The sequence below is a fragment of the Curcuma longa genome, chromosome 1, assembly GCF_044706935.1.
Source record: "Curcuma longa cultivar G26 ecotype Majalengka, Jawa Barat chromosome 1, ITB_CL_G26_1.1, whole genome shotgun sequence".
Lineage (NCBI taxonomy): Eukaryota > Viridiplantae > Streptophyta > Magnoliopsida > Zingiberales > Zingiberaceae > Curcuma > Curcuma longa.
The window spans coordinates 22,686,208-22,711,545 of record NC_133861.1 but is presented as its reverse complement, the minus strand read 5'-3'; the positions used below and the strand labels follow the sequence as shown (position 1 = coordinate 22,711,545).

The 25,338-nt window shown below is 38.9% G+C and overlaps 1 protein-coding gene across 1 annotated transcript; it reads left to right on the top strand.

The window, feature by feature from the left end:
* The first annotated feature begins 313 nt into the window (after positions 1-313).
* Positions 314-25,338, top strand: LOC141830778 (transcription factor MYB3R-5-like). Its single transcript, XM_074718206.1, has 7 exons — positions 314-894; positions 1,936-1,987; positions 2,331-2,388; positions 14,885-14,979; positions 15,069-15,172; positions 16,224-16,352; positions 23,962-25,338. Exons 1-7 carry the CDS (start codon positions 758-760, stop codon positions 25,235-25,237), a joined length of 1,851 nt encoding a protein of 616 aa, XP_074574307.1. The 5' UTR covers positions 314-757; the 3' UTR covers positions 25,238-25,338.

Here is a 25,338-nt window from a genome sequence, read left to right as displayed (position 1 = left end):
TAATGAAGCCAAATGGACGGCGTGACGACGTACGCTTGTCGCGCTGAGCCAAAGGCAGCCATAACCCATGCGGATGATCCGACGGTCCACGATGGCCCATAAATTCCGAAAATGGAAAAATAAAAAGGAAATCCAGAAGGAAAAATATGCCGTTTGAGGTTCAAACTTTACGGGAGCCAACGGCGACGACACCAACGCCGAGATCTAACGGCTCCGTAGCCATTGACTCATTCGCCCTTCGGTTATTGTAATTATTATTATTTATTTAACTCTTCCTTCTCTCTCTCTCTCTCTCTTTCTCTCGTCACGCAATCGTTCTGCCCTTTTGGTTCAACGGGCGAAGTCTTCGTTCGAAATCCTTCGCGGCTCCGGAAAGACCCCGCGTGCTTCCTCCGTTCGTCCTCCGAATCAATCGCCTCGAGTGCCCCTCTGGGTTCCTCTGCCTCCCCCTTCCGCTTCTGTTCTTCGGGGAGTGCCTCAATTCCTATATCCTTCCCGATCTCTTCGCCTTTTGTTTTTTTGATTCAGAGAGATCCGTGTGGATTTCCATGCCAACCGCCATGGTTCGATCCCTTCCCTCGAGTCTGAAGACCCTTCTCGGTCTTGTTCTTTTCGAATTTTTATGAATTCCTGATGGATTTGGATTAAGGAATCTACTTGCTGCTTCTGGTTGGTTCTTCGGTTGCCAGGGCCGCCGTCTTTGTGTTGATTGATTTTGTTAGGGTTTTAGTGGAATTTGTTGGTTTTGGTTGCCTCGATGAAAGTGGAACAGAGTTGTGTGGAGAACAGGCAATTGGCAGGAGCCTCGAGCTCGTCCCTCTCTGATGGAAGTTACGGTCTGTCGAGGGTTTCGACAGCTATTTCTAGCCCACTGAAGTCTTCTTCGTCACGGAGGTACTGCTTTTTTGCTTATTCGGGATTTGGGTCCTTAGCGTAATGCAATTCAAGACGTGCTATCTATTTTATGCATTGGAAACCTTGTACTGATTTTCTACGCCTATTGGTTGCTGGTTGAGCTACGAGAACGGAAGGTCTGTTTTTTATTAAAACAATGGAAACCCAACTAAAGAGAATTGTAGGGTCCGTTTTTATGGAAGTCTTGTCTTGCACATTTTAGAATCTAGACAAGTGACTTTATGTCAAATGATCATTATCGAAATTGTTTTTCACTTATTTTAAAAATAAAATTCGAATATTTATTTTAACCGGACCTGCAGAGTTGAATACGAAATTACAGTTTTGATCCACTTATCTTATAAAATTAGTCCATGTAATATGAAATTTTTATTGATGTGAATTTCTTAAGATATTGATCCTTACCTAAGTCATGTTTCTTGACATTAATACCATCCAGATTACCTCATGCTAGGTTTTCTCTACATTGTCATCCTATGTATGACAATTCGTTGATTCATAATTCATTTCATGCTCTGACTTGGGGTTCATAGAGATTTATGGAGGTTATAATACGCCTAATGGAAATGTCAACTATTCTAGATAATTGCATCTTCTATTAGGTTCATTGTCTATTATAGTTTCATTGTGCGCAGTCTATGAATGGAAAACTGATTGTAGAAGAACCACAAATATTCTTTGAATTTCAATCTAAGATTGATGGAGGTTATAGTACTAAAGGAAAAGTCAACAATTCTAGATAGTTGCATCTTCTATTAGGTTCATTGTCCATTCTAGTTTCATTGTGCACAGTCTATGCATGGAACACTGATTGTAGAAGAACCACAAATATTCTTTGAATTTCAATCCAAGATATAAATTTTTGTGTCAAGAGCTGCAGCAAATCAAGATTTCATAGATGATAACCACTCGTCCAGTTTCAAGTAGATTGTGTTTTTATCATATTCATTGCACTTGATCATATTGAAAATTTTTATTTACTGATTTCTTCATCTTATATTCTTGAATTCCTTCATTTAGGAGGACTAGTGGTCCTATAAGGCGAGCAAAGGGTGGCTGGACATTACAAGAGGCAAGCGTCTCATTCACTATTGCTGAGTTTAGGTCCAATACACGTGTGTTTGAAAACTGTCAATATAGTTTTTAATTAGACTAATTTAAGACTCTTTGTAATAACAATGCTTGGACTTAGAGGAGGCCCTAAAACTCCTTACATATCATAAGCAAATTGTTTCCCAAACTGTGAGGAATGCACAGAATTTTGATGCTTGATTTTGCATCTCCATGTTGCTAGAGTACATATTTTAATTTGAAGCATATGTTTTCTAGTTGCAACTAATTTAAGAGACATGTGAAACAATGCATTCTCATAATTTCTTCTTTCTAGTTTCGGTAATATTTATTTTTGTTTATAGGATGAGACACTGAGGAAAGCTGTTGAAGCTTACAGAGGAAGATGTTGGAAGAAAATAGGTATACTGGTCACTTGCTAATTGTTTATGTTGAGTCACACACTAATATAGTCATCACTTTGAAAATTTCATTGCATTGTGTATCCATGACTGCACCTAATGATTTAACGTATTACAACTTAAAACTTTACCATGTTCATGAGTGAAAGTTCAATAATTATTAAAAAAATGAAAAACAATACATTTTATGAAGGACAACGAAAGAAGCTCAATGTAAGGGCGCACACTTGTTGGTTATATGTAAGGATGCAAAATTTTTAGGTGGGATCATAATTGTATTGTTTGAAATTTGTTCATCTTATAGACTGGGATTGAGGAACCAATTTAGGCCTTTATTGGCAGCTCATCTGAACCAAGATAGGTTTCAACTAGTAATGGTATCTTGCAGATTTGGTTATAAAGGGTCCAGTACAGTCTTGAGTAGGCTTAATTTAGAAAAAGAAAGTTCCATATAGGCGTATCAACTGTCACATTATGAATTGATAAATGCGTACTAACCCATCCATATATAGGCAGGCTTTGGATAGACAGTTTATCTCAGTCCTGTGCCATGAGGAAGCCTACCATTTGTTTTTGGAAGCCTCATTTTCTTCTTTATAGTTATGAGCTAATCGCACTTGGCACCACTTCATCTATATCTTTTGTGTGGATGACTTGAAAGCTGATGACTTCCAATTGTTTTGACATTGATCATGGTCTTCTCCCTGATTTTTTTGATAGCAACAAAGAGTTGCTCGATTTGCTTATTTTTGAATAACAGAGGGTGTTGAAAGTTCTTCTAGACATGGTAAGAGGGACTACAAGCTTTTGTGGTTTTGTTTGTTATGCAGAGAAATTTTTAATCCATAAAACCTCCTGCCATGCCCACAGGATCAATGGTGATTCTTTACCAATCCCTCATCTGCAGTTGATCCTTTACATCTCGAATACTTCAGATTAGCCTTGGCACATAAAGTCCAAGTCAGCATTGTGTTGATTGTGTGAAAAGCATATAACAAGGGGAGATTAAGATGAGGTTGGTAAGATATTTTAGAGGTGAGTGGCAGTAGGGACCAAACTGTTAAACCATTGACTTTGATCAGAAGTCCCTCAAACATTCAGACAAAGGGGAGAATAGATTGGCTATCTTCATGATATTATAATGTATGTGACTTGTGATGTCAGCATTTGTAGGTAGATTTAACCACATTCACAAGTTTGATAATGCCCTCTAGGTTATTCTTTTTAGTAAATTTGATGCCCTTAGCAGTGTCTTTGTGTGAATTCCATCAGAGTATCTCTCCATGTATAGCAACATTGGTGGTGGGTATAGAGCCATGTACTGGATTCAGAACATGGGGGTGCATTATTCATGTTGGCAAACCCATAGGGTGTTGATGATGATTTGAATGCATGAATTGTTGAACTAAAAACAGTAAACGGTTACAGCGATTCTTTGTCGATCTTGATCTTGTTACTTGTCGTCAGAAGGATGTTACGGATCGAACAATCCTTCGCTATTTCACGGACCAAATTCCTGTCGGCACTGGATGTTCTTCTCCGGAGAGATTTCTGTAAGACGCACAGCCTCCGGAAATCTATTCTATCGCTTCTCCTCTCTATGTGTTTTCCTTCTTGGACGCTCACCCTTCTCGGATGAATCAAGGCACCCCTTTTAAAGGGGAAAATAATGCCACATCTGCACAACGTGCAGACGTGAGCAGTTATCACGTCTGCACGTTGTGCAGACGTGATTCTTTCATCTCCCACTCGTCCAAGTAAAAACACAAAGAATATATATATATATATATATATATATATATATATAGCCACAAAGACTAATTAGTCACAAAGACTAAATAGAACATCCAATTCATACATTAGAAAAAATGGTTCGTGCGACAGTAAGTATTCTGAGCGATTAATGCTAAGAAAATTGTTACACTTTATATAGCCGCTCTTCCAAATAAATTCGAGACATAAATATCTTGCATTTACCCTAGATTAAATCATTTACATCAATATAAACATCTCTAATTTCTCATGGTGACTGTTATGTCAAGAGCATGTTCACAATATCTTCATTCAATATAATTATTCACAATTACATTTTATGTACTGAACAAAAATGTTATTGGTCGACCAGTGAATAAATGTCAAAGATGTAAATATATTTTAATCTTCCTTTTTAACTAAAATATATTTATTTTAATCAGTCACTTTCCTAGTCATGTTCCACAGACCGAATCATCCATAGTCAATAAGATACATGCTAAAGTAACAAAACCCTGATTAAAACTTCAAGAAGACAGCTAAATAGTCATTTGGGGTAAAATCAAGATTAACTCATAATCTCAAAGGTCTCACATAGTAGAGAAGCAGGGATCTATTCTCTTACGACCTTTATTGTCGTTATTACACATGTGGTATGAATCACATATTACGATGTTATTCTCTTTACTAATAAAGAGCGCATGCTATTCTCAAACATCGTACAGATTTCGATTTAGACATTCCCAATATCTAATCCTGAACGCAACTCATAAACTCTAATATGGTTTTTTGCAAGTTTAGTAAATGGTGGGTTCATTTACTTCGATCATTATTAATTCACAAATGATCTCATCTTGATACAACTATCAAGGCGACTCCAACTTATAGGTATGCCTCCATTCATAACTTCGTTAGCTATCCCATAAGTAATAGTCTTACCTCTATTTAGACTTAACAAATAGAGATGATTGTCTATGTGAGAGGATCAATCTTAACTTGCCAACATGCTCATCGAGACTTTATCCAAAATGTCACAAAAACACATACACTGAATAAATCATGATATTTCTTAAACAATCATCTTACAATATTTGATTGTCTTACAACATGTTACATTCTCCGAAGTCCCAAAGACTTCACATGTTCTTGAAATGACTCTCTATTCAATGGCTTAGTAAAAGGATCTGCAAGCATTTGTTAAAAAATCATAACCTATTAACACAGAGTTAATTCGAAGTTCTATACACCGGCTGTAAAAATTAATACAATAACCCAATCCAAAAAGACAATTAACAGAACTAAATTCTGTCTAATATCATGTGCATAAAGGACATCATGTAGAAGTAAGGTATGTCCACCACGTAGGTTGAGTTTGCAAGAGCCAACTCCTTTGACCTCAATTCTTGCATTGTTTCCTACATGTATCCATTTGTTACCAGCTGGTACCTGACGATACTCCACGAATGTAATTCGCTCCCGTGCTACATGGTTTGTTGCTCCCGAATCTATAATCCACAAAGGATAAGAATCCGTTAACAACACTGTACTAGCAACATTATGCTCGTGAATAGAAAATAAACATGGATATACCTTCTTTGGCTCAGTACATTCCTGAGCGAAGTGACCCTTCTTGCCACAGTTATAGCAAGTCAATTTGCTTTTTGGTTTCTTTCCATGTTTATTTTCTTTGAATTGTTTCTTGTTTGGGCCCAGCCCAGCACCAGCTTCTTTTTCTTTTCCCTTCTTGAACCATTTTTTCTTGTTTTTATATCCAAACGTTCTAACAGAACCTTCAGCTACAAAAGCTTGTCCAGAAATCCTTGTGGATTCAATTCTCTCCGCCTCCAATTCAACATGGAGTGAGACATCAGAAAAAGTCTTAATACTTTTACTGTGTGTAAGATTCTGTTTCATCGTCTTCTAAGAATCAGGAAGGGAACGGATTACTGCCTGAACCTGTTGTTCATCAGTCAACTCATGACCAGCAGTCTTTAACTCCCGAATCATATTGGTCATTTCCCTCAGATGTTGGGCCATGGATATATTCGGGTGTTTCTTGTAACTGTCAAATTTAATTGTCAGTTGTCGAAAGCTTACTCAGGCTTACTCCACTATATTTTTCTCTAAGGGCAACCCAGATAGCATGAGCAGAGGGTAATGACTCATACTCAAAAACCAGGTCATCTACCATTGAACTTATCAATATACCCTTAGCAGTAGAGTCTTTTTTCTTCCATGTTTTATAGACTTCAATATCACGTCTATGCTGTGCTGTCGGACCATCAACAGGTTCTTCCATAACCTGATTGACAGTTTCCAGAACTTCTTGTTCCTCAAGTACATATCGTATCTTGAGATGTCATATTTTGTAATTTTCTCCATTTAATTTTTCACCTTTGTTGAGTTCAGCTATGATGTTTTTAGTAGCCATGATCTATCACAAATAAACACATTATTAGTTATTCAGTGTAAATCATATGTATGTAATTTTTAATTGACTCAATGCAAATCTGAGTTGGTATACAAAATCAAGTGACAACTATGTTTCCACTCATCATTTGTATTGCCCAATCTAATCAACATTGATCAATTATATTATATACATCCCATCAAATGAATTAATCATTAAATGAACTAATCATAAAATGACCACATCATTAATCATTAAATGAACACATCATTAAATGAACTAAATGAACTCATCATTAAATTTAAGATTGTTAACACATAACACTCTTTTAAACAAGTTTGTTAACACATAACATACTATACCAACTCATAACATAAAACAACAATTAGATAGGTGACTACTGCTCCCACTAGGACAGACACTAACATACTATACTAACTCATAACATAAAACAACTCTAAGAAATTAGATAGGTGACTACTGCTCCCACTAGGCCAGACACTAGCGCAGTAGCAATCAACATAAACCCTATCTTTCTTGACTCAGCTAGGGCATTATCAGGCAGACCGACTTCTTGACTCTTTGAATCCACATTTGGATTCTCTTCTGGATCAACCTCAATTTCTTCAGGATCCTCTTGGGGAGGTGTTCCATAACTATCCACATAGTCTAGATGATGAAGTAGCTCATTTTTCAATTCCTCATACATGATGCGCCCTTCATAGAGCCCCCATATTTGGTGTGCTACTTCATTGAGGTGTTTCGGTAGCGATTCAACCAGAGCCCAAATTCGATAATTATCTAGAACAGAAAAATCTTGTTGTTCGAGTCTCCTGAATAAACTATCAAGCCTTTCCATGTGTCCTCTGACTCCATAAACAGGATCATAAACTATCTCTTCGATAGCCTCCCTCAGTTTATTTCGCAACACATCACGACGAGTCATAGTGCATATTATCCGTGCCATCTGAAATTGAAATTAATATGTCAGTACAAAACCGACTAACCAGTACAAAACTGGTTCATTTCAATTCAAAAGAAGCATATAACTAACACACTAGGAACACATAAAAGAAAATAAATTTTCTTGATTTTAGGAGCTCTAGTCGACTATCCGATCAACTACTGTATCCATATTCTAAATGGTCCGAGTGTGATCGACTCCTCTCGAGCACTCCAAGCACTACTGCACTTCATTTGCCCGAGTACGATCTAAACAGACCACACAATTCGAAGTCGAATCCGAGTAGGTACATCTCAGACGACTCGGTTAGCACCCCCACTGGGCAAACCTGAGTCAACATGAATTCATACTTAAAACAACCTAGACTCAATTGTCATATAGGGTTTATGGAATTGGTATTATTTGAAAATCAAGCGACTCAGGTTTGCCCAATGGGAGTAATAACCGAGTCGTTTGAGAAGTACCTACTTGGATTCGACTTCAAATTGGGTGGTCTGTCTAGATCGTACTTGGGCAAACGAAGTGCAGTAGCGCTTGGAGTGCTCGAGAGGAGTCGATCACACTCAGACCATTTAGAACATGGATATAGTAGTTGATCGGATAAGAGTTGATCCCATTTTCTTTTATGTGTTCCTAAAGTGTTAGTTATTTGCTTCTTTTAAATTGAAATGAACCAGTTTTGTACTGGTTAGTCGGTTTTGTACTGACAGTATTGATTTCAATTTCAGATGGCACGGATAATATACACTATGACTCGTCGTGATGTATTGCGAAATAAACTGAGGGAGGCTATCGAAGAGATAGTTTATGATCCTGTTTATGGAGTCAAAGGACACATAGAAAAGCTTGATAATTTAATCAGGAGACTTGAAGAACAAGATTTTCCTGTTCTGGATAATTATCGAATTTGGGCTCTAATTGAATCGCTACCGAAACACCTCAATGAAGTAGCACACCAAATATGGGGGCTCTATGAAGGGCGCATCAAGTATGAGGAATTGAAAAATGAACTACTTCATCATCTAGAAGAGGATTCTGAAGAGGATCCTGAAGAAATTGAGGTTTATCCAGAAGAGAATCCAAATGTGGATTCAATGAGTCAAGAAGTCGGTCTGCCTGATAATGCCCTAGTTGAGTCAAGAAAGATAGGGGTTATAATGATTGCTACTGCAATAGTGTCTGGCCTAGTGGGAGCAGTAGTCACCTATCTAATGTCTTAGAGTTGTTTTATGTTATAAAGTATGTTATATGTTAACTTGTTAAAAGAATGTTATATGTTGACAATCTTAAATTTAATGATGTGTTCATGATGTGGTCATTTTATGATTAGTTCATTTAATGATTAAATGGGATGTATATAATATAATTGATCAATGTTGATCAAATTGGATAATACAAATGATGAGTGAAAACATAGTTATCACTTGATTTTGTATACCAATTCAGATTTACATTGAGTCAATTGAAAAAAATTATATACATATTATTTACACTGAATAACTAATAATGTGTTTATTTATGATAGATCATGGCTACTAAAAACATTATAGCTGAACTCAACAAAGGAGAAAAATTAAATGGAGAAAACTACAAGATATGGCATCTCAAGATAAGATATGTTCTTGAAGAACAAGAAGTTCTAGAGACTATCAATCAGGTTATGGAAGAACCTGTTGATGGTCCAACAGCACAACATAGACGTGATAATGAGGTCTATAAGACTTGGAAGAAGAAGGACACTATTGCTAAGGGTATATTGATAAGTTCGATGATAGATGACCTGGTTTTTGAGTATGAGTCATTACCTTCTGCTCATGCTGTCTGGGTTGCCCTTAGAGAAAAATATAGTGGTGTCAGCCTAAGTAAGCTTCGACAGCTGACAATTAAGTTTGACAGTTACAAGAAACACCCGAATACTTCCATGGCTCAACATCTGAGAGAAATGGCCAACATGATTCGGGAGTTAAAGACTGCTGGTCATGAGTTGACTGAAGAACAACAGGTTCAAGCAGTAATTCGTTCCCTTCCTGATTCTTGGGAGACGATGAAACAGAATCTTACCCATAGTGAAAATATTAAGACTTTTTCTGATGTCTCACGCCATGTTGAATTGGAGGCGGAGAGAATTGAATCCGCGAGGATTTCTGGGCAAGCTTTTGTAGCTGAAGGTTCTGTTAGAACGTCTGGATTTAAAAACAAGAAAAAATGGTTCAAGAAGGGAAAAGGAAAAGAAGCTGGTGCTGCTGTTGCTGGTATGGGCCCAAACAAGAAACAATTCAAAGGAAATAAACATGGAAAGAAACCGAAAAGCAAATTGATTTGCTATAATTGTGGCAAGAAAGGTCACTTCGCTCGGGAATGTACTGAGCCAAAGAAGGTATATCCATGTTTATTTTCTATTCATGAGCATAATGTTGCTAGTACAGTGTTGTTAACTGATTCTTATCCTTTGTGGATTATAGATTCGGGAGCAACAAACCATGTAGCACGTGAACGAGCTACATTCGTGGAGTACCGTCGAGTACCAGCTGGCAACAAATGGATATATGTAGGAAACAATGCAAGGATTGAGGTCAAAGGAGTTGGCTCATGCAAACTCAACCTACGTGGTGGACATACCTTGCTTCTACATGATGTCCTTTATGCTCCTGATATTAGACGGAATTTAGTTTCTGTTAATTGTCTTCTTGGATTGGGTTATAGTATTAATTTTTACAGCCGGTGTATGGAACTTCGTTTTAACTCTATGTTAATAGGTTATGGTTTTTTATCAAATGGTTTTATGGTTCTTGATGTAGAACCGAATTCTGATTATGGTATCGATGGTTGTTTTTCAAATATTGCTCTTACTAGTGATGCTGATATTAATGATGAAATTTGGCATGCTAGACTAGGACATATTGGACAAGAACGAATGAATAGATTAGCTAAAGAGGGTCTATTAGGCACTCATGCTAAGATAAACTTGTCTGTATGTGAGCATTGTCTTGCTGGAAAATCAACTAGAAAACCATTTGGTAAGGCTATTAGAGCAGAATCACCATTGCAATTAATTCATTCGGATATTTGTGGTCCAATGAATGTGAAGGCTAGAAATGGAACTTCTTATTTCATTACATTTATTGATGACTTCACACGTTTTGGTCATGTGTATTTGATTTCTCATAAATATGAAGCATTGGATTGCTTCAAACGTTATATGAACGAAGTTGAGAATCAATTGGATCGTAAGGTTAAAACCTTACGCACTGACCGTGGAGGTGAGTATTTGTCTGATCAGTTCAAGGCAATATGTAATGATAAAGGGATTATTAGACAGTTAACAATCCCAGGAACTCCACAGCAAAATGGGGTTGCTGAAAGAAGAAATCGAACTCTTCTAGATATGGTTAGGTCTATGATGGCTCAAGCTAATTTGCCAATTTCCTATTGGGGAGATGCTTTATTAGTTGCAACCTATATACTTAACCGAGTGCCTTCAAAATCTGTTCCATCTACTCCATATGAACGTTGGACAGGCAGAAAACCAGATTTGAGTAATCTGAGACCTTGGGGGTCAGCTGCCTATGTTCATGATAAGACTCACAAATATGGAAAATTAGGACCCAGAGGTAGAAAGTGTATCTTTATAAGGTATTCTGAAACCTCTAAGGGTTATGTATTCATTGGTGAGCAACAAGATGGAGTCATCTCTGAAATAGAATCAAGGGATGCAACTTTTCTCGAAACTGAGTTCCCAACAAGAGGTGACGTTGATAAAACAATTCCTTTATTTGAGGAAAGATACTGTTACTTTATCAACAAATCAGGAATCACAAGAGATGCCTGAATCTAGTCAATCGAGTGGGAGTGATTTGCCAAGTCATGAGTTGACTTTCTCATCAGTTCAATTTACGAAAAAGTGTTCGTAAGATTAAACCTAGGAAATGGTTTGACGATGAGGCATTAATGATTCTCCCAATTGATGATGAAGAACCTCGAACTGTTGAGGAAGCATTGAAATGCTCAGTTAGAGAAAATTGAAAAATTGCAATGGATGAGGAAATGGAGTCAATGAAAAAAAATCAAGTTTGGGAATTAGTCGATCTTCCTCCAGGCCGAAGGGCTATTGGGAATAAATGGATTCTCAAAATTAAGAGGAAAGCAGATGGATCGATTAATAGATACAAAGCTCGTCTTGTTGCAAAAGGATATACCCAACAAGAGGGTATTGATTTTGAAGAGACATTTTCTCCCGTTGTGAAGTTTGTGTCAATACGAGTCATTTTAGCTATTGTAGCAAAATTTGACTTGGAATTACATCAGATGGATGTAAAAACAGCTTTCCTTAATGGTGAGCTTGACGAGGAAATCTATATGGCACAGCCAGAAGGTTATATTGCTACAGGTCAAGAGAACAAAGTGTGTAGACTTAAAAAGTCTATATATGGTCTGAAGCAAGCGTCAAGACAATGGAACATAAGATTTAATGAAGTCATTTTATCTTATGGTTTTGAAATGATCAATGAAGATCATTGTGTTTTCTTGAGAAAGAAAGAAGGAAAGTTTGTCATTTTATCATTATATGTTGATGATATGCTAATAGCTGGAAATGACATAAAGTTTGTGATAGAAGTCAAAATGTGGCTTTCTTCACAATTTGACATAATGGACATGGGAGAAGCTGAGTACATCTTAGGAGTGAAGATCATAAGAGATCGATCAAAAAGATTATTGGGTTTGTCTCAAGAATCTTATATCACTAAGATGCTACATCATTTCAATATGTCTAATTGTAACATTGAACAGACACCTGTGGCAAAAGGTACTGTTCTGAGCAAAAGTATGTGTCCCAAGACTCCAGATGAAATAGCCGAAATGAAGAAAAAAACCATATGCCAGTGCCATTGGTAGTTTGATGTATACTATGTTGTGTACACGCCCTGATATCAGCTATGCAGTTGGCTTAGTAAGTCGTTTCCAGTCAAACCCAGGATCGAGACACTGGAAAGCGGTGAAGAGAATATTCAGATATCTCAAAGGGACAACAGATTATTGTCTATGCTTCCAAGGATCTAATATGAGCTTAAAAGGCTATACAGATGCAGATTGGGCAGGAGACCTTGATGACAGAAAATCCACATCAGGTTATGCATTCTTGCTAAATGGTGGCGCTATCTCATGGAATAGCAAGAAACAGGCTTGTGTAGCGTTGTCGACAATGGAAGCTGAGTATGTGGCTTGTTCAGCGGCTGTGCAAGAAGCCGTCTGGTTGAGAAGGTTCCTGAAGCATCTGAAGATTGCTGAGGACAGTGGGAGTCCTGTTACAGTGTATTGTGACAATCAAGCTGCAATAGCTTTTTCTAAGGATCCCAAATATCACAGCAAAGGCAAGCACATAGCTATAAAGTATAACTTTATAAGGGATATAATTGCTAAGAAAAAGATAATTCTTGAGTATATCCCTACACGTGCTATGCTTGCAGATCCTTTTACTAAGCCATTGACTAGAGAGTCATTTCAAGAACATGTGAAGTCTTTGGGACTTCGAAGAATGTAACATGTTGTAAGACAATCAAATATTATAAGATGATTGTTTAAGAAATGTCATGATTTATTCAGTGTATATGTTTTTGTAACATTTTTGGATAAAGTCTCGATGAGCATGTTGGCAAGTTAAGATTGGTCCTCTCACATGGACAATCATCTCTATTTGTTAAGTATAAATAGAGGTAAGACTATTACTTATGGGATAGCTAACGAAGCTATGAATGGAGACATACCTATAAGTTGGAGTCGCCTTGATAGTTGTATCAAGATGAGGTCATTTGTAAATTAATAATGATCGAAGTAAATGAACCCACCATTTACTAAACTTGCAAAAAGCCAGATTAGAATTTATGAGTTGAATTCAGGATTAGGCATTGGGAATGTCTAGATCGAAATCTGTACGATGTTTGAGAAAAACATGCGCTCTTTATTGGTAAAGAGGATAACATCGTAACATGTGATTCATACCGCAAAGGTTCAACCCACATGATTAGATCTGGATCATGGCTCTTCCGACAGTTAGTCCGATGAAGAGCAACCTCGCTCTGATACCATTGATGATTTGAATGCATAAATTGTTGAACCAAAAACAATAAACGCTTACAGCGATTCTTTGTCGATCTTGATCTTGTTACTTGTCGTCAGAAGGACGTTACGGATCGAACAATCCTTCGCTATTTCACGGACCAAATTCCTGTCGGCAATGGATGTTCTTCTCCGGAGAGATTTCCGTAAGATGCACAGCCTCCGGAAATCTATTCTATCGCTTCTCCTCTCTATGTGTTTTCCTTCTTGGATGCTCACCCTTCTCGGATGAATCAAGGTACCCCTTTTAAAGGGGAAAATAATGCCACATCTGCACAACGTGTAGACGTGATTCTTTCAGTTGAACATTGTGCAAATGACCATAGGTGAATTTTATATCATCGTGCTTGCGTGTTATCTGTTTTCTTAAGGGGCATGGTTTAGTAAGCCTGGTCACTAATTAGTTCGGAGTAAGGAAGGCTAGATCCACTTGCATAGGAATGTAGAGCATACAATTTGTTCAAAACATGAGATAAAGCATCATGGGTAGCCATGTGGTGGGATGGGTGCTATGGTGAAGTAGGCCAATGATAAAGTTCAAAAACTCATATAAGACCAAAGAGTTGGTGGGTGGCAGCAACCATTAACTTTTTCTAGGGAAATAGCAATAGTGAGTTTTTATCGGTGAAGGCTCAGGTGTGTAGTGGAGTTTTGTCTAGGGGGTAAGATGTAAGATTCTAAATATATTTCTTGTTTTGGTGAGTATGGCATGCATAGCATAGTATTTCTTAGAGTTGGATATTTTGCATTGGGTTTGTGCATGATTGTTCATGATTGTTGGATTGTTTGGTGGTCATGGTCAATTGCCATTAGAAAATTAGAAATTAGTAATTTTTTTAACGAACCACATATGCATGTAAATTTTTTACTTAGCATACTAAAGCTCATTCCTTCCACACCCAAAGCCCAACCCACCTCATAAGTTCAAGCTCCTCCCAACTCTAATTCCTGGATCCGTCCCTGTGGTGGGATCTAAAGATGAAAACTAGCTACTATCCTTTGGTTTAGTTGGTTAAAAGGATTTAGAAATTAATATGATATGTATCTTTGGCCCTTTTATTAAGTTGACAATATTCTTTGCTGACATATGCAGGCTATTATAATAGAAATCATAATTAAAGTTTTTTTTTTCAAAAGCTTCGACGATCAAGTTTTGGTATCTATTAGAATAAGCTACAGCAATTCAAGCATTCATGTGCAAAACAATAGTTTATGTTTATGATATATGAGTTTATGCTTCAAACTTTGCCTTTCCAGCTGAATTTTTTCCTGCTAGAACTGAGGTCCAATGTCTTCATCGGTGGCAAAAGGTTCTCAATCCCGAACTCATTAAAGGTCCATGGACCCTAGAGGTTTGATTTTACCTTTTTTCTTTTAATTTGCTAAAGCTTTAGAAATTTAATGTTTTGAGAGACTTATTTTTCCTTTCTTGTGATTTCAGGAAGATGAGAAAATCACCAGTCTTGTCATGAAATATGGACCTACAAAATGGTCCATGATTGCAAAGTCTCTTCCTGGTCGTATTGGTAAACAGTGTCGAGAGAGGTAGTTGAATATCATCAGCTTTAGAAAATGCATTCATAGGACTTTGTTCTAGTAATAACATGGTCAATTCCCTCCCACACTAAATTCTTGGCCTTATCATTGAGTCAAACATTTCACGCATAGAGAGGATAACAAATATCTCTTACCTGTGGTATTTGTTGGAGACCTAAGGCCAATCATCCTGTCTCTGACCTTCTTAGTGTTCCTAACTAAACTAGAGATTCCTCAAATTAACCTGTGAATTCTTGCCTAATTTGCATTGCAACAAATAATAGTTACCATTTATTATGACTTGAAACCATGTGATCTATAAGACCAACCTAAACACTGTGACATGCACCTGGTCTTGGATGAATTGTAACTTAGCAAGTATCCTCAACGAGTTAATTACTTGTAAATATCTACTACCCCCATAGGAAATGAGATAAAGCTGGAAAAAAACAAAAAACAATTAATGCACATTTTTGTGAAGTCTTTTACTAATATCAGTTGTGGCTTGTTCATTTATTGCTACAAGATTAGAAATTACTGCTGCTATAATGAGTACAATATCATTTAAGTTTTTCCTATGGTTTCACACTCCTATCTTGTAAGTGTCTTTTATAGTTGGTTTGAATACATTTTCAGAAACCGACTTTACAAAGTTGTAGTGGCATATTCCTTCTACACATGGCATCAAAGGTCTAAGAGATTATAGGCTGATCAAATTGAACATATAATTTACTCAAGGCTTTGGCTTTCTTCTTTCCGCTATAGGTTATATAATACGGGTTCTAGAATGACTGAAGACTAACATATGTTATTTCACTTTGGTGTGTATTTTTCACAAACTATTCTTGCTGTTCATAAATGGTTAAAATTTAATTATCACTTCATTATATGACTTTGCTTCCACTTGTCTGATGTCTGTGTGTTCTTTACGATATTTTAAAGAAAAACAGCATTTTGACAATTTATTACTGCATTTTTTTAAAATAAAATGCAGTAACATGTTTACTAAAGGAAATTATAGTTTGACAATTTCTTCTGAAAAACCCTTTATTTCTTTTAGGTGGCATAATCATCTAAATCCTGTGATAAAGAAAGATGCTTGGACTGAAGAGGAGGAGCTTGTTCTCATGAATGCCCATCATGAATATGGAAATAAATGGGCAGAAATTGCCAAGGTCTTACCTGGAAGGTATTTGACCCTTGCATAATGCTTATGGTTATATTAACAAGTTAGTTTCATTTAACTGCATTTCCATTGATATCTATATAATTTAGGCTTTTGTAGTTCACTTCCCCATAACATGCAACGTTAATAGAATCTCAAAGTAGTGCCCAACTTACGGGTTGTGGTTCTTCTTAATGAGATACCATCAAAGGAGGGTCAATGTTTTCTTAGGTATTGTTTAGTGTCACGAGAATAAGGTGTAGTAGACTAGTTGTAACTGAGCAGGCCATTATCATTGCCGTAGCAAGTTTGAACTATTTGAGATCAACCACATGGATTTCTCTCTCCACTGAAGTATATGCAAGACTATGTCATTATCAATGAAAGTCAACTAAATCACTTTTATTTCATTACCTAAAGTTTTCTCGGATATTCTTCTATCCCCTGAACCATCAACTCAGGTTGTTTCAACTCATCTAAAATCTGTGAGTCACCTTTGAAGATGTTCATACCGTTTTAAACTTTTTGGAGCTGCACCTAATTGCTACCAGATAGTAAGTGATTAGAGGTTCCTATAATTATGTGTGCATGACCAAGCCCCACCCCACCCTGTCTCTGCTCAGTCAGTTTATTCTGTAATGCATTGTGTTGTGTGTAGTCAAGTTGTTCTTGATTGAGCCTTGTTATGCCCGTCAATTTTATATAGAGGTTATCTTATTTGGATGTTGTTATCTGTACAGTTGGAGTTTTAGGGAGGTATAAGTTCAGATATGTTGGAGGCGTGGAATCTGATCGATGTACTATGCAATAAGATGAACTACATAGGGTCCATGGGCGATCCTTGATGAGCTTACCTAGGGTGCTAGAGCAGTGTAACCCTACTAGGATTGTGTGGGTGCAATGTCCTCAATTTGAGGTTATTTCTATAACTTTGGAGCAAGTCAGTGACTTCTAGACTTGCCAACCTGACCAAGCATTCTTGACTTGGTGCTATCATTAGCCTGTTAACCTGGCAATTTTTTGATTTCTATTGATGCAGTTTTAGAAAGCAATTCAGACAAGTAATTGCCTTTTTTCCCAATTTGAGGGACTGACCTGGATGAACGATTCTCAACTTTGGAATTTAGGACTTGCAAACTGGCCTTATGTTGACAAATTGCATGTCTCATATCTGTGTACAGTATAACAAGTTGCATGTCTTATATGTGACATAGCATTACTGTCCATCAAGTTTGTGAGTGTCAATAATACAAGTTTTTTTTCAACCTTGCAATCTATTCCATGTGGTTTGGCATTCTCATATGCTAGCTTGTCTATTGTGTAAAGCACCTCTTAGTTAGAAAAAAGTGCACGCATCCATTATTTGCACTTAAAAGGTGTGATAGACTTTGCAGAGCTCGACCCTATCTCATCATCTGTTGGTAGCACATGCACTTCGAAATAGATAAAAAGAGCTTGCTAAAGGTAGAGCAATGGTCTTTGTTCCTGTTTGTTGTGGTCTAGCAAGTCAATAGGAAGCAACTACTGAGGGGGGATATTGGAGGCTTTGAAGGTGAAGAAAGCGGCTGAGATATCTGCAGAACTCAACCAGATATTAGAATGGGCGTCGAGGTTAGACTTGACGTCACCACTCCGACGCTCAAGTTTGCACCGGAGCTAGAGACAACATAAAGTAATGGAATAGTAGAAGACGACCTTTTAAAGGATTGCAACAATACCCTTACATTACCCATGCGTTTGCCCACGTCTTTCGGAAGAAACGATTACGTTGCCCACGTCTTCCGGGAGAAACAACTACATTGCCCACGTCGTCGAGAAGAAACAACTATGTTACCCATGTTTTTCCAAAAAAAAAATGATATTATAAACCATGTAGGATGGGTCCCCACCATGTGTGACCAAACTGAAGGAGTCGGGTGGACCGAGCTGAAGGAGTCAAATGACCGAGCTAGAGGAGTCGGATGGATCAAGTTGAAGCAGTCTGGTGGACCGAGTTGAAGAAGTTTAGTGGGCCAAGTCGGAGGAGTCTGGTGGATCGAGTCGGAAGAGTCGGATAGACCGAGTTGAAGGAGTGTGGTGGACCGTGTCGGAGGAATCAGATGGACCAAGTCGGAGGAGTCGGATGATCACTTTGACCTCTACCTCGGCTTGACTTTTGACCTGTTGACTTGACAAATGACTTGGCCCTACCATGTGTAGGGCTTCATATTCGCCACATCACAAGTCTCCCCCTGAGTCTAGTTGAAAGAGGATTGAGCTTGATTGACTGGACTGGTAAAACGGCAGTCTGACCGCCAACCTATACGCAGGGCTGATGTGGCGTCCAAACTTCACCGCCTTATTCTTCGTACGCATCAGTAATACACGAGTCATGAGTCATTTATGCGGGTGATATGCCTGCTGACGTATCAAGGCTATGATAGGTGTGTCATATTTGATTATTAATGTCGCCCTAGTCCAAGGTTGACACATGTCAAGGCCATGTCGGGAGATCAACTCGAGGCAACTATTGAGATCTCGTGGATTTGGGTGTGTGATCTAATAGCTCAGCGCAACAACCTGCCTTTTTGTTTCCTCGATTTAACGGGTGACATTTCGAGTGCTGACTATATTAGGACTGGCGATGGCGGAATGTCGCCGCATTCGTACTTCCGTTCGTCTTCGAGCTCCGTCCGTGGCGATCTCTACAACCTCGCGAACTCTCCTTTTCCCGTAAGTTTCTCCTTGCAATTGTGTTCTATCCACTTCGCTCCATTTCCATGGTCGCATTATTTTTTGCCCTTTTTTTTCCCTGCTTTCAATTCCATGGTTGCCGAAAGCTCTTCTACTTTTTGGTACGAGTTCATAGAGTCAGACTTTAATGGGGGCTTAGACTGAATATGCATGTAATTTGAGATTCCTGTCGACCACCACCTAGTAATCTTGAATGCCCTCGATCGACCTCATCTTCCCCCTGTGAGAAGATGAGGGAGTGTGTCGAGTCTTTCGTAGGAGCTCATCTCCTAAGGATATGGTCAGGTTGATCTGATCCAGAGGTTGTACTTCATGGCCTGTAAATTCGATGTAGCCATAGGCTGCAACTCGGTCTCATCTATCTGCATCTGGTCGAAAGCCTTCTTGAAAATGATGTTGACAGAACTACCTGTATCCACGAAGACGCGTGCCACATTATAGTTTGCAAAAGGTGGTGTGAATGACGAGGGCACCATTGTGAGGGGTTTCCACCCCTCTCAAGTCTTGAGGTTTGAAGCCTATTTGAGAGCCCTCTTCCTCCCCTTGGCTGGTGTTGACATCGTAATTTTCTAGACTCCGGCCATGAGCTTTCCTCGCCCAATTGGAATCTCCCCCAATTGATCCTCCTGTGATCATATGGATATCTCCTCTGGGAGCATTGTTTATGTTATCATCTTGTCGAGTCTCGTTGTCGGATCTAACAGGACCTCAGGATCCGCTCGATTGCGCCGATTGGATTGAACGCCAAAGAGAACGGTCTCTTCTGCGATCATGAGGTGGCGAATGCTACCGTGGGTCCCAAGAGGCTCGGTCGGCCAGTGGTCTTCGGAACTGAGAGGGAGGGCTGACTCTCGGAGCACTGCTCGGCAGCTCGGCGGAGTTCACAAGCATATTGGTAGCACTCATGAGTAGTGTGACTCTTCGACTGATGGTAAGCGCAAAAGCGGGGGAGCCATCGGCTGAGTCCTGAGGGTCGAGCAGCGACGGTGTTAATTGCTTGGATAGCTCTATTGCTTGTCTTCGGGAGCGTTTGATGGTGTTCGGATTCGGCTCCTCGCAAAGGCTGAGGCAGTGGCCTTCGCTCAAGTCGGATGACGATAGGGGCATTGCGGTTGGACACCGAGTGGTGACTCGTGTCCGTGTCTTTCTGGCAGACCGATTAAGCTTCTTCCACATGTACATATTTGACGGCTCGACTCAACAAAACATCAAAGTTTTTTAGTGGCTTCTTTATAAGCGATCTAAAGAAGTCCCTCTCCAACAACCCCTGTGAGAAAGCACTTACAAGCACCTCAGATGGGTCGAGAGTACATCTTGGGCTACTTGGTTAAAACGATGCACATATTTTTTTAAATTTTCCTGTGGTTTTTGCTTGATGGCAAAGAGATCCATGGACATCTTGCAGTATGTCCTACTGGTGGCAAAGTGCCACAAGAAAGAGGCCTGAAATCCGGAAAGGTCCGAATAGAAGCAGCAAGAAGTCGGCTGAACCACCGTTGGGTTAAGCCGGCCAATATGGTCAGGAAAATACGACACTTGATGTCGTCAGTCTATTGATGTAGCAAGGTCGCGTTCTCAAACCATCTGATGTGGTCTTCCGGGTCCGTAGCTCTTGTGTAGTCGGCAAGTTGAGGGGTTCAGAAATGGCGAAGCAGCTCCTCCTCCAGGATACGTCGAGTAAGGGTGTGTCCTCCGGTTCACTTGTCTCTCATAACTAGGGTCCCTTGCCCCTGGCCGGATCTCTAGGGGTGTTCCACCCACCGCAGACTCCATGAGCACATCGTATTCCTCTGCTCTTTGAATTAGTGTCGCGGTGCGAGCTCGTGATACCTCCACCGATGGTTGCTGCCTTCGAATAGAGATCTGAGGCACCTCAGCGGATATAGTCGATATCCTTGACGGCGATGCTAGAGCTCCAGGCTGATTCTATGAGGTCGTCTGGATAGTAGCAGCTACAATCCTATTAAATTCGTCGTGGGTCATAGTGATGATGGCTGGTCTTCCAGGGTCATCAATTATAACGTTTCAATTCAGGATCTTAGCTCAGTGTCTGGTTCAGAAATGGTGAAGCAGCTCCTCCTCCAGGATACATCGAGTAAGGGTGTGTCCTCCGGTTCACTTGTCTCTCATAACTAGGGTCCCTTGCCCCTGGCCGGATCTCTAGGGGGCGTTCTACCCACCGCAGACTCCATGAGCACATCGTATTCCTCTGCTCTTTGAATTAGCGTCGCGGTGCGAGCTCGCGATACCTCCACCGGTGGTTGCTGCCTTCGAATAGAGATTTGAGGCACCTCAGCGGACATAGTCGATATCCTTGACGGCGACGCTGGAGCTCCAGGCTGATTCTATGAGGTCGTCTGGATAGTAGCAGCTACAATCCTATTAAATTCGTCGTGGGTCATAGTGATGATGGCTGGTCTTCCAGGGTCATCAATTAGAACGTTTCAATTCAGGATCTTAGCTCAGTGTTCTAACAGACGACGTCAATTATGTTCCTGCTTGAGATCGTCTCCAAATAAGTCACCAAATACTTGGCTTCTATGCTGAAAGAGTCAACAAGGATCCCGCAACAGCTAGCAAAGACGGCCTTCCTGCAGGGCTCCAAAGAGAGAGGGGATTAGAATGGAAGTCATGGGTGCCCTGGCTCAGCGACTCCGACGCCCAAGTCAATCCACCGATCGGAGATAGAGAAGAAGAAGGAATACCGAGAATAGAGAAATGTTGATCCTGGATCCATGCGTACCTACGCCCGCAAGAAGAGGGGTCGTTAGAGGACACGTCCTGTCAACGATAAGGGGGTGTCACATTGAAAGTAAGGAGAACATCACATCATTGCGGTAGTTAGGAGTCCTATCACCCATGCTTGTACAGTCCAAGGCCATGTTGTATTAGTGGGGTAGGTAACCTATCGTTAGGCGGGAGTGTGAACTCGATGAGACTAAACTGATTAAGGAGTCGACCCCTATCTGGGAGACCATGGGGTCCATCGGGAGCCGAGCTGGTTGGGCACCGAGTACGTTATGGAGTCGATCGAGCGTCGAGTTCAGAACTCGCAGCTCGGACACTGAGCTAGGTGGCTCGCATAGTCAGACACGGAAGTAAACTAGTTGCAGAGTCGAAATCGGTAGGAGTCGAGTGTGGAACCGAGCTAGGTGTTGAGTCGAGCTAGCTGTGGGGTTGGACACCGAACTGAGCTAGTCAGCCATGGGGTTGGGCATTGTAACTGACGTGTTGCTTCTAATTGGATCAGAGCTTGACTTTCTTGACTAAGGTATGCCAACCCATAACAATATTTATTAATTTAACGAATTATTTTATTAAAATAATTATTTTAACAAATTATTTTATAAAAATATATATAAATTTATTTTAAATTAAAAAAAATAAAATTAGCGAATTATATAAATTAATTTCATGAATTATTTTATTAAAATAATTATTTTAACTAATTATTTTATTAAAAATATATAAATTTATTTTAAATTTAAAAAAAACTATAAATAAATTATATTTACTTTTTTATATATTATCAATTTATATCATCATTAATATTAATAATATTAATATTATTAATTTAATTTATTTTATTTTAAAAATAAATTGAATCAAAGGTAATATAGTAAATGTTAAATTGGCTATGTTTTATTCCCTCCAAATAAATAAGTTAAACCAAACAATATTATGTTATGTTTTATATCCCATAGTCATCTTGGTTATGTGATTATTAGGTAATTACATAACTAAGGTTATACATGATAACTTGAACCAAACGTACCCTTAAGATTTTTCCTCTTGCCAAGCATTCGGTCATCCTTGACTTGCTTGGACTTTTTCCTTTATCAGTCATCCAGTCAACTTTGACCTAATTAGACTTTTCCCTTTGTTAGTCATCCAGTTAACCTTAACTTGACTAGATTTCGCTCTTGATTAGGTCTATATTGACCAGACCCTATTAAACATATTGTCAAACAAATATCAAACCTTGGAAATCAATTGCACCAACACTTATGCTACCCATATGTTTGTCCACGTCTTCCGGGAGAAACGGCTACGTTACTTACATTCTCCGGACAAAACGGTATGATAAGTCACGTACTATGTAGATCTCCAACATGTGTGACTGAGCTGGAGGGGTCGGATGGACCGAGTTGAAAGTGTCTGGTGGATCGAGTCAAAGGAGTCGGATGGACCGAGTCAGAGAAGTCGGATGATCGTTTTGATCTCCACCTCCGCTTTTGACCTAACTTGACCTATAACTTAGCCATGTCACGTGTAGGTCTCCATATCCGCCACATCAGTCTCATTAATAAATCAAGTAGACTAGTCTGACAAGTCACTGAACTGGGCATATTTACATACCAGTATATAAAGTTTCAGACCCTTGTGTGATTATATCCTTTTTTAGTAAGACATTTTATATCATTGGTCTAAGGTCAATACATTTGATAACATTATGAGATTTATTGAAATGTGTTTGTCCTACTGAAGGGGTTCGAACTTCATAGCGTGATTTTGATCTTGTATTGATCAGGTTCAGGTTGGGTGGGGTTGGGTTGGGTGTCAACCATGCCTTTGAAATTTGCTTAAATCCAAAACTATAATGGAAGCTGAATGAGTCTATATGTATAAGTTCATCCTTCTATGAGGTCTTAGATGCAAAATTGTTGGCTGTTATTGCAAAATATTATCTTTTAAATCGATAAGAGGATGATTATTATCATCATCGTTCAATTCTTTAGATAATCATTTTTGATACTGTATTTTGTAGATGAAACTGGTAGTGTCTTTTGTGACTGCTATTACAGTTTCTAAGATGCCCGAGAGACCCTTTTCAATTTATGCTCTTCACTTGTTAGAATTTTAATACTTATAATTTTTTTATCATTTTCTTTGTGGCTAGGACTGATAACTCAATAAAGAATCACTGGCATAGTTCGTTAAAGAAAAAGTTAGATTTCTTTTTGGCTACTGGCAAGCTTCCACCTGTTCCTATGGATGGTTCAAAGGATATGAGAAGCCTTGACAGCAGACAATCACTTCACTGTTCAAGTGATGGGTCAGACATAAATGCCAGAGCGTTTTCTGAATCAGCCAGTTCCATGGACATTGATCTCCCTGCTAGACAAGGGTTGGAGGACCAAAAACACAGGTTAGAATCATCAACAGTTGAGTCTAAGATGGAAGCTATAAACAACTTTATTGTGAGAAGAATTCATGATCCCATTGTTGAGTTCAGCACTCATACAGAATCATCAACAATTGAGCCTAAGAAGGAAGCTGTTAACAACTTAATTGTGAGAATAATTCATGATCCAGCTGTAGAGTCCAGCGCTCATACTCTCACACCTGATGTCTGCACTAAATCTGATCCTGGGACAGAGTTGGCAGAATGTAGTAACGCTATTGACAAGGATCAAAATGTTGAATCAAAGTTAGAAGCTTTAGTTAATCCAAATGTAAGAGGAATTCACAGTCCCTCTGTACATTGCAATAAAGATATACCAACCTTTGATGTCTCAACTAGATCTCCAGAAAATGAAGTTACAGATTGTAGAAACACTGATGAGGATACTCAACTGAATTGTGTATCTGAGCCGATGCACCAGGAAACTCCTCTTGGTTCTCTCTATTATAAACCACCTCAGGTAGAAGATATTTGTCTTTCTGAAAATTATACAGTCATAACCACATCTACAAATATGTGGCAATCATGTGGGTCATGTGTTGTGATATCACCTGAAGGTTATCTCACTCCTTCCTCAGTAACGGCAAAAGGTCCTGTTCAAGATGTTCATTCCATCTTAAAAAATGCAGCTAGAAGTTTCCCAAACACTCCGTCCATATTCTGCAGAGGAAAAAAGATGGCAGCAACAACTCTTGATTCTGATGCTAGTACTTCAGGGGTAAAGTCTGTGAAACTTATGGACAATTATGCTTCTACTGGAGAAGGAAAAAATATACATAATTTGGAGACAATTGACAATTTGAAGTTCAGATCAAGTCCTTGTGACAAAGGAGACTTATCATACAACAGGAAGAACTTTGATGTTTCTCCCCCATACAGGTTTAGATCCAAAAGAACTGCAACTATCAAATCTGTGGAGAAGCAGCTTGATTTTTCAGAAAATGATTCTGATGGGAAAACAAGTCCCCTTAAATTGGGCGTGGACACTTAAACTATTCCTAATTCAATTACCATATTTACAAGCAAACAGGATGGTAGACTCTGAGCCTTTGTAAATCTATAATATCAAATTGGTTATGACCTGCTCTACAA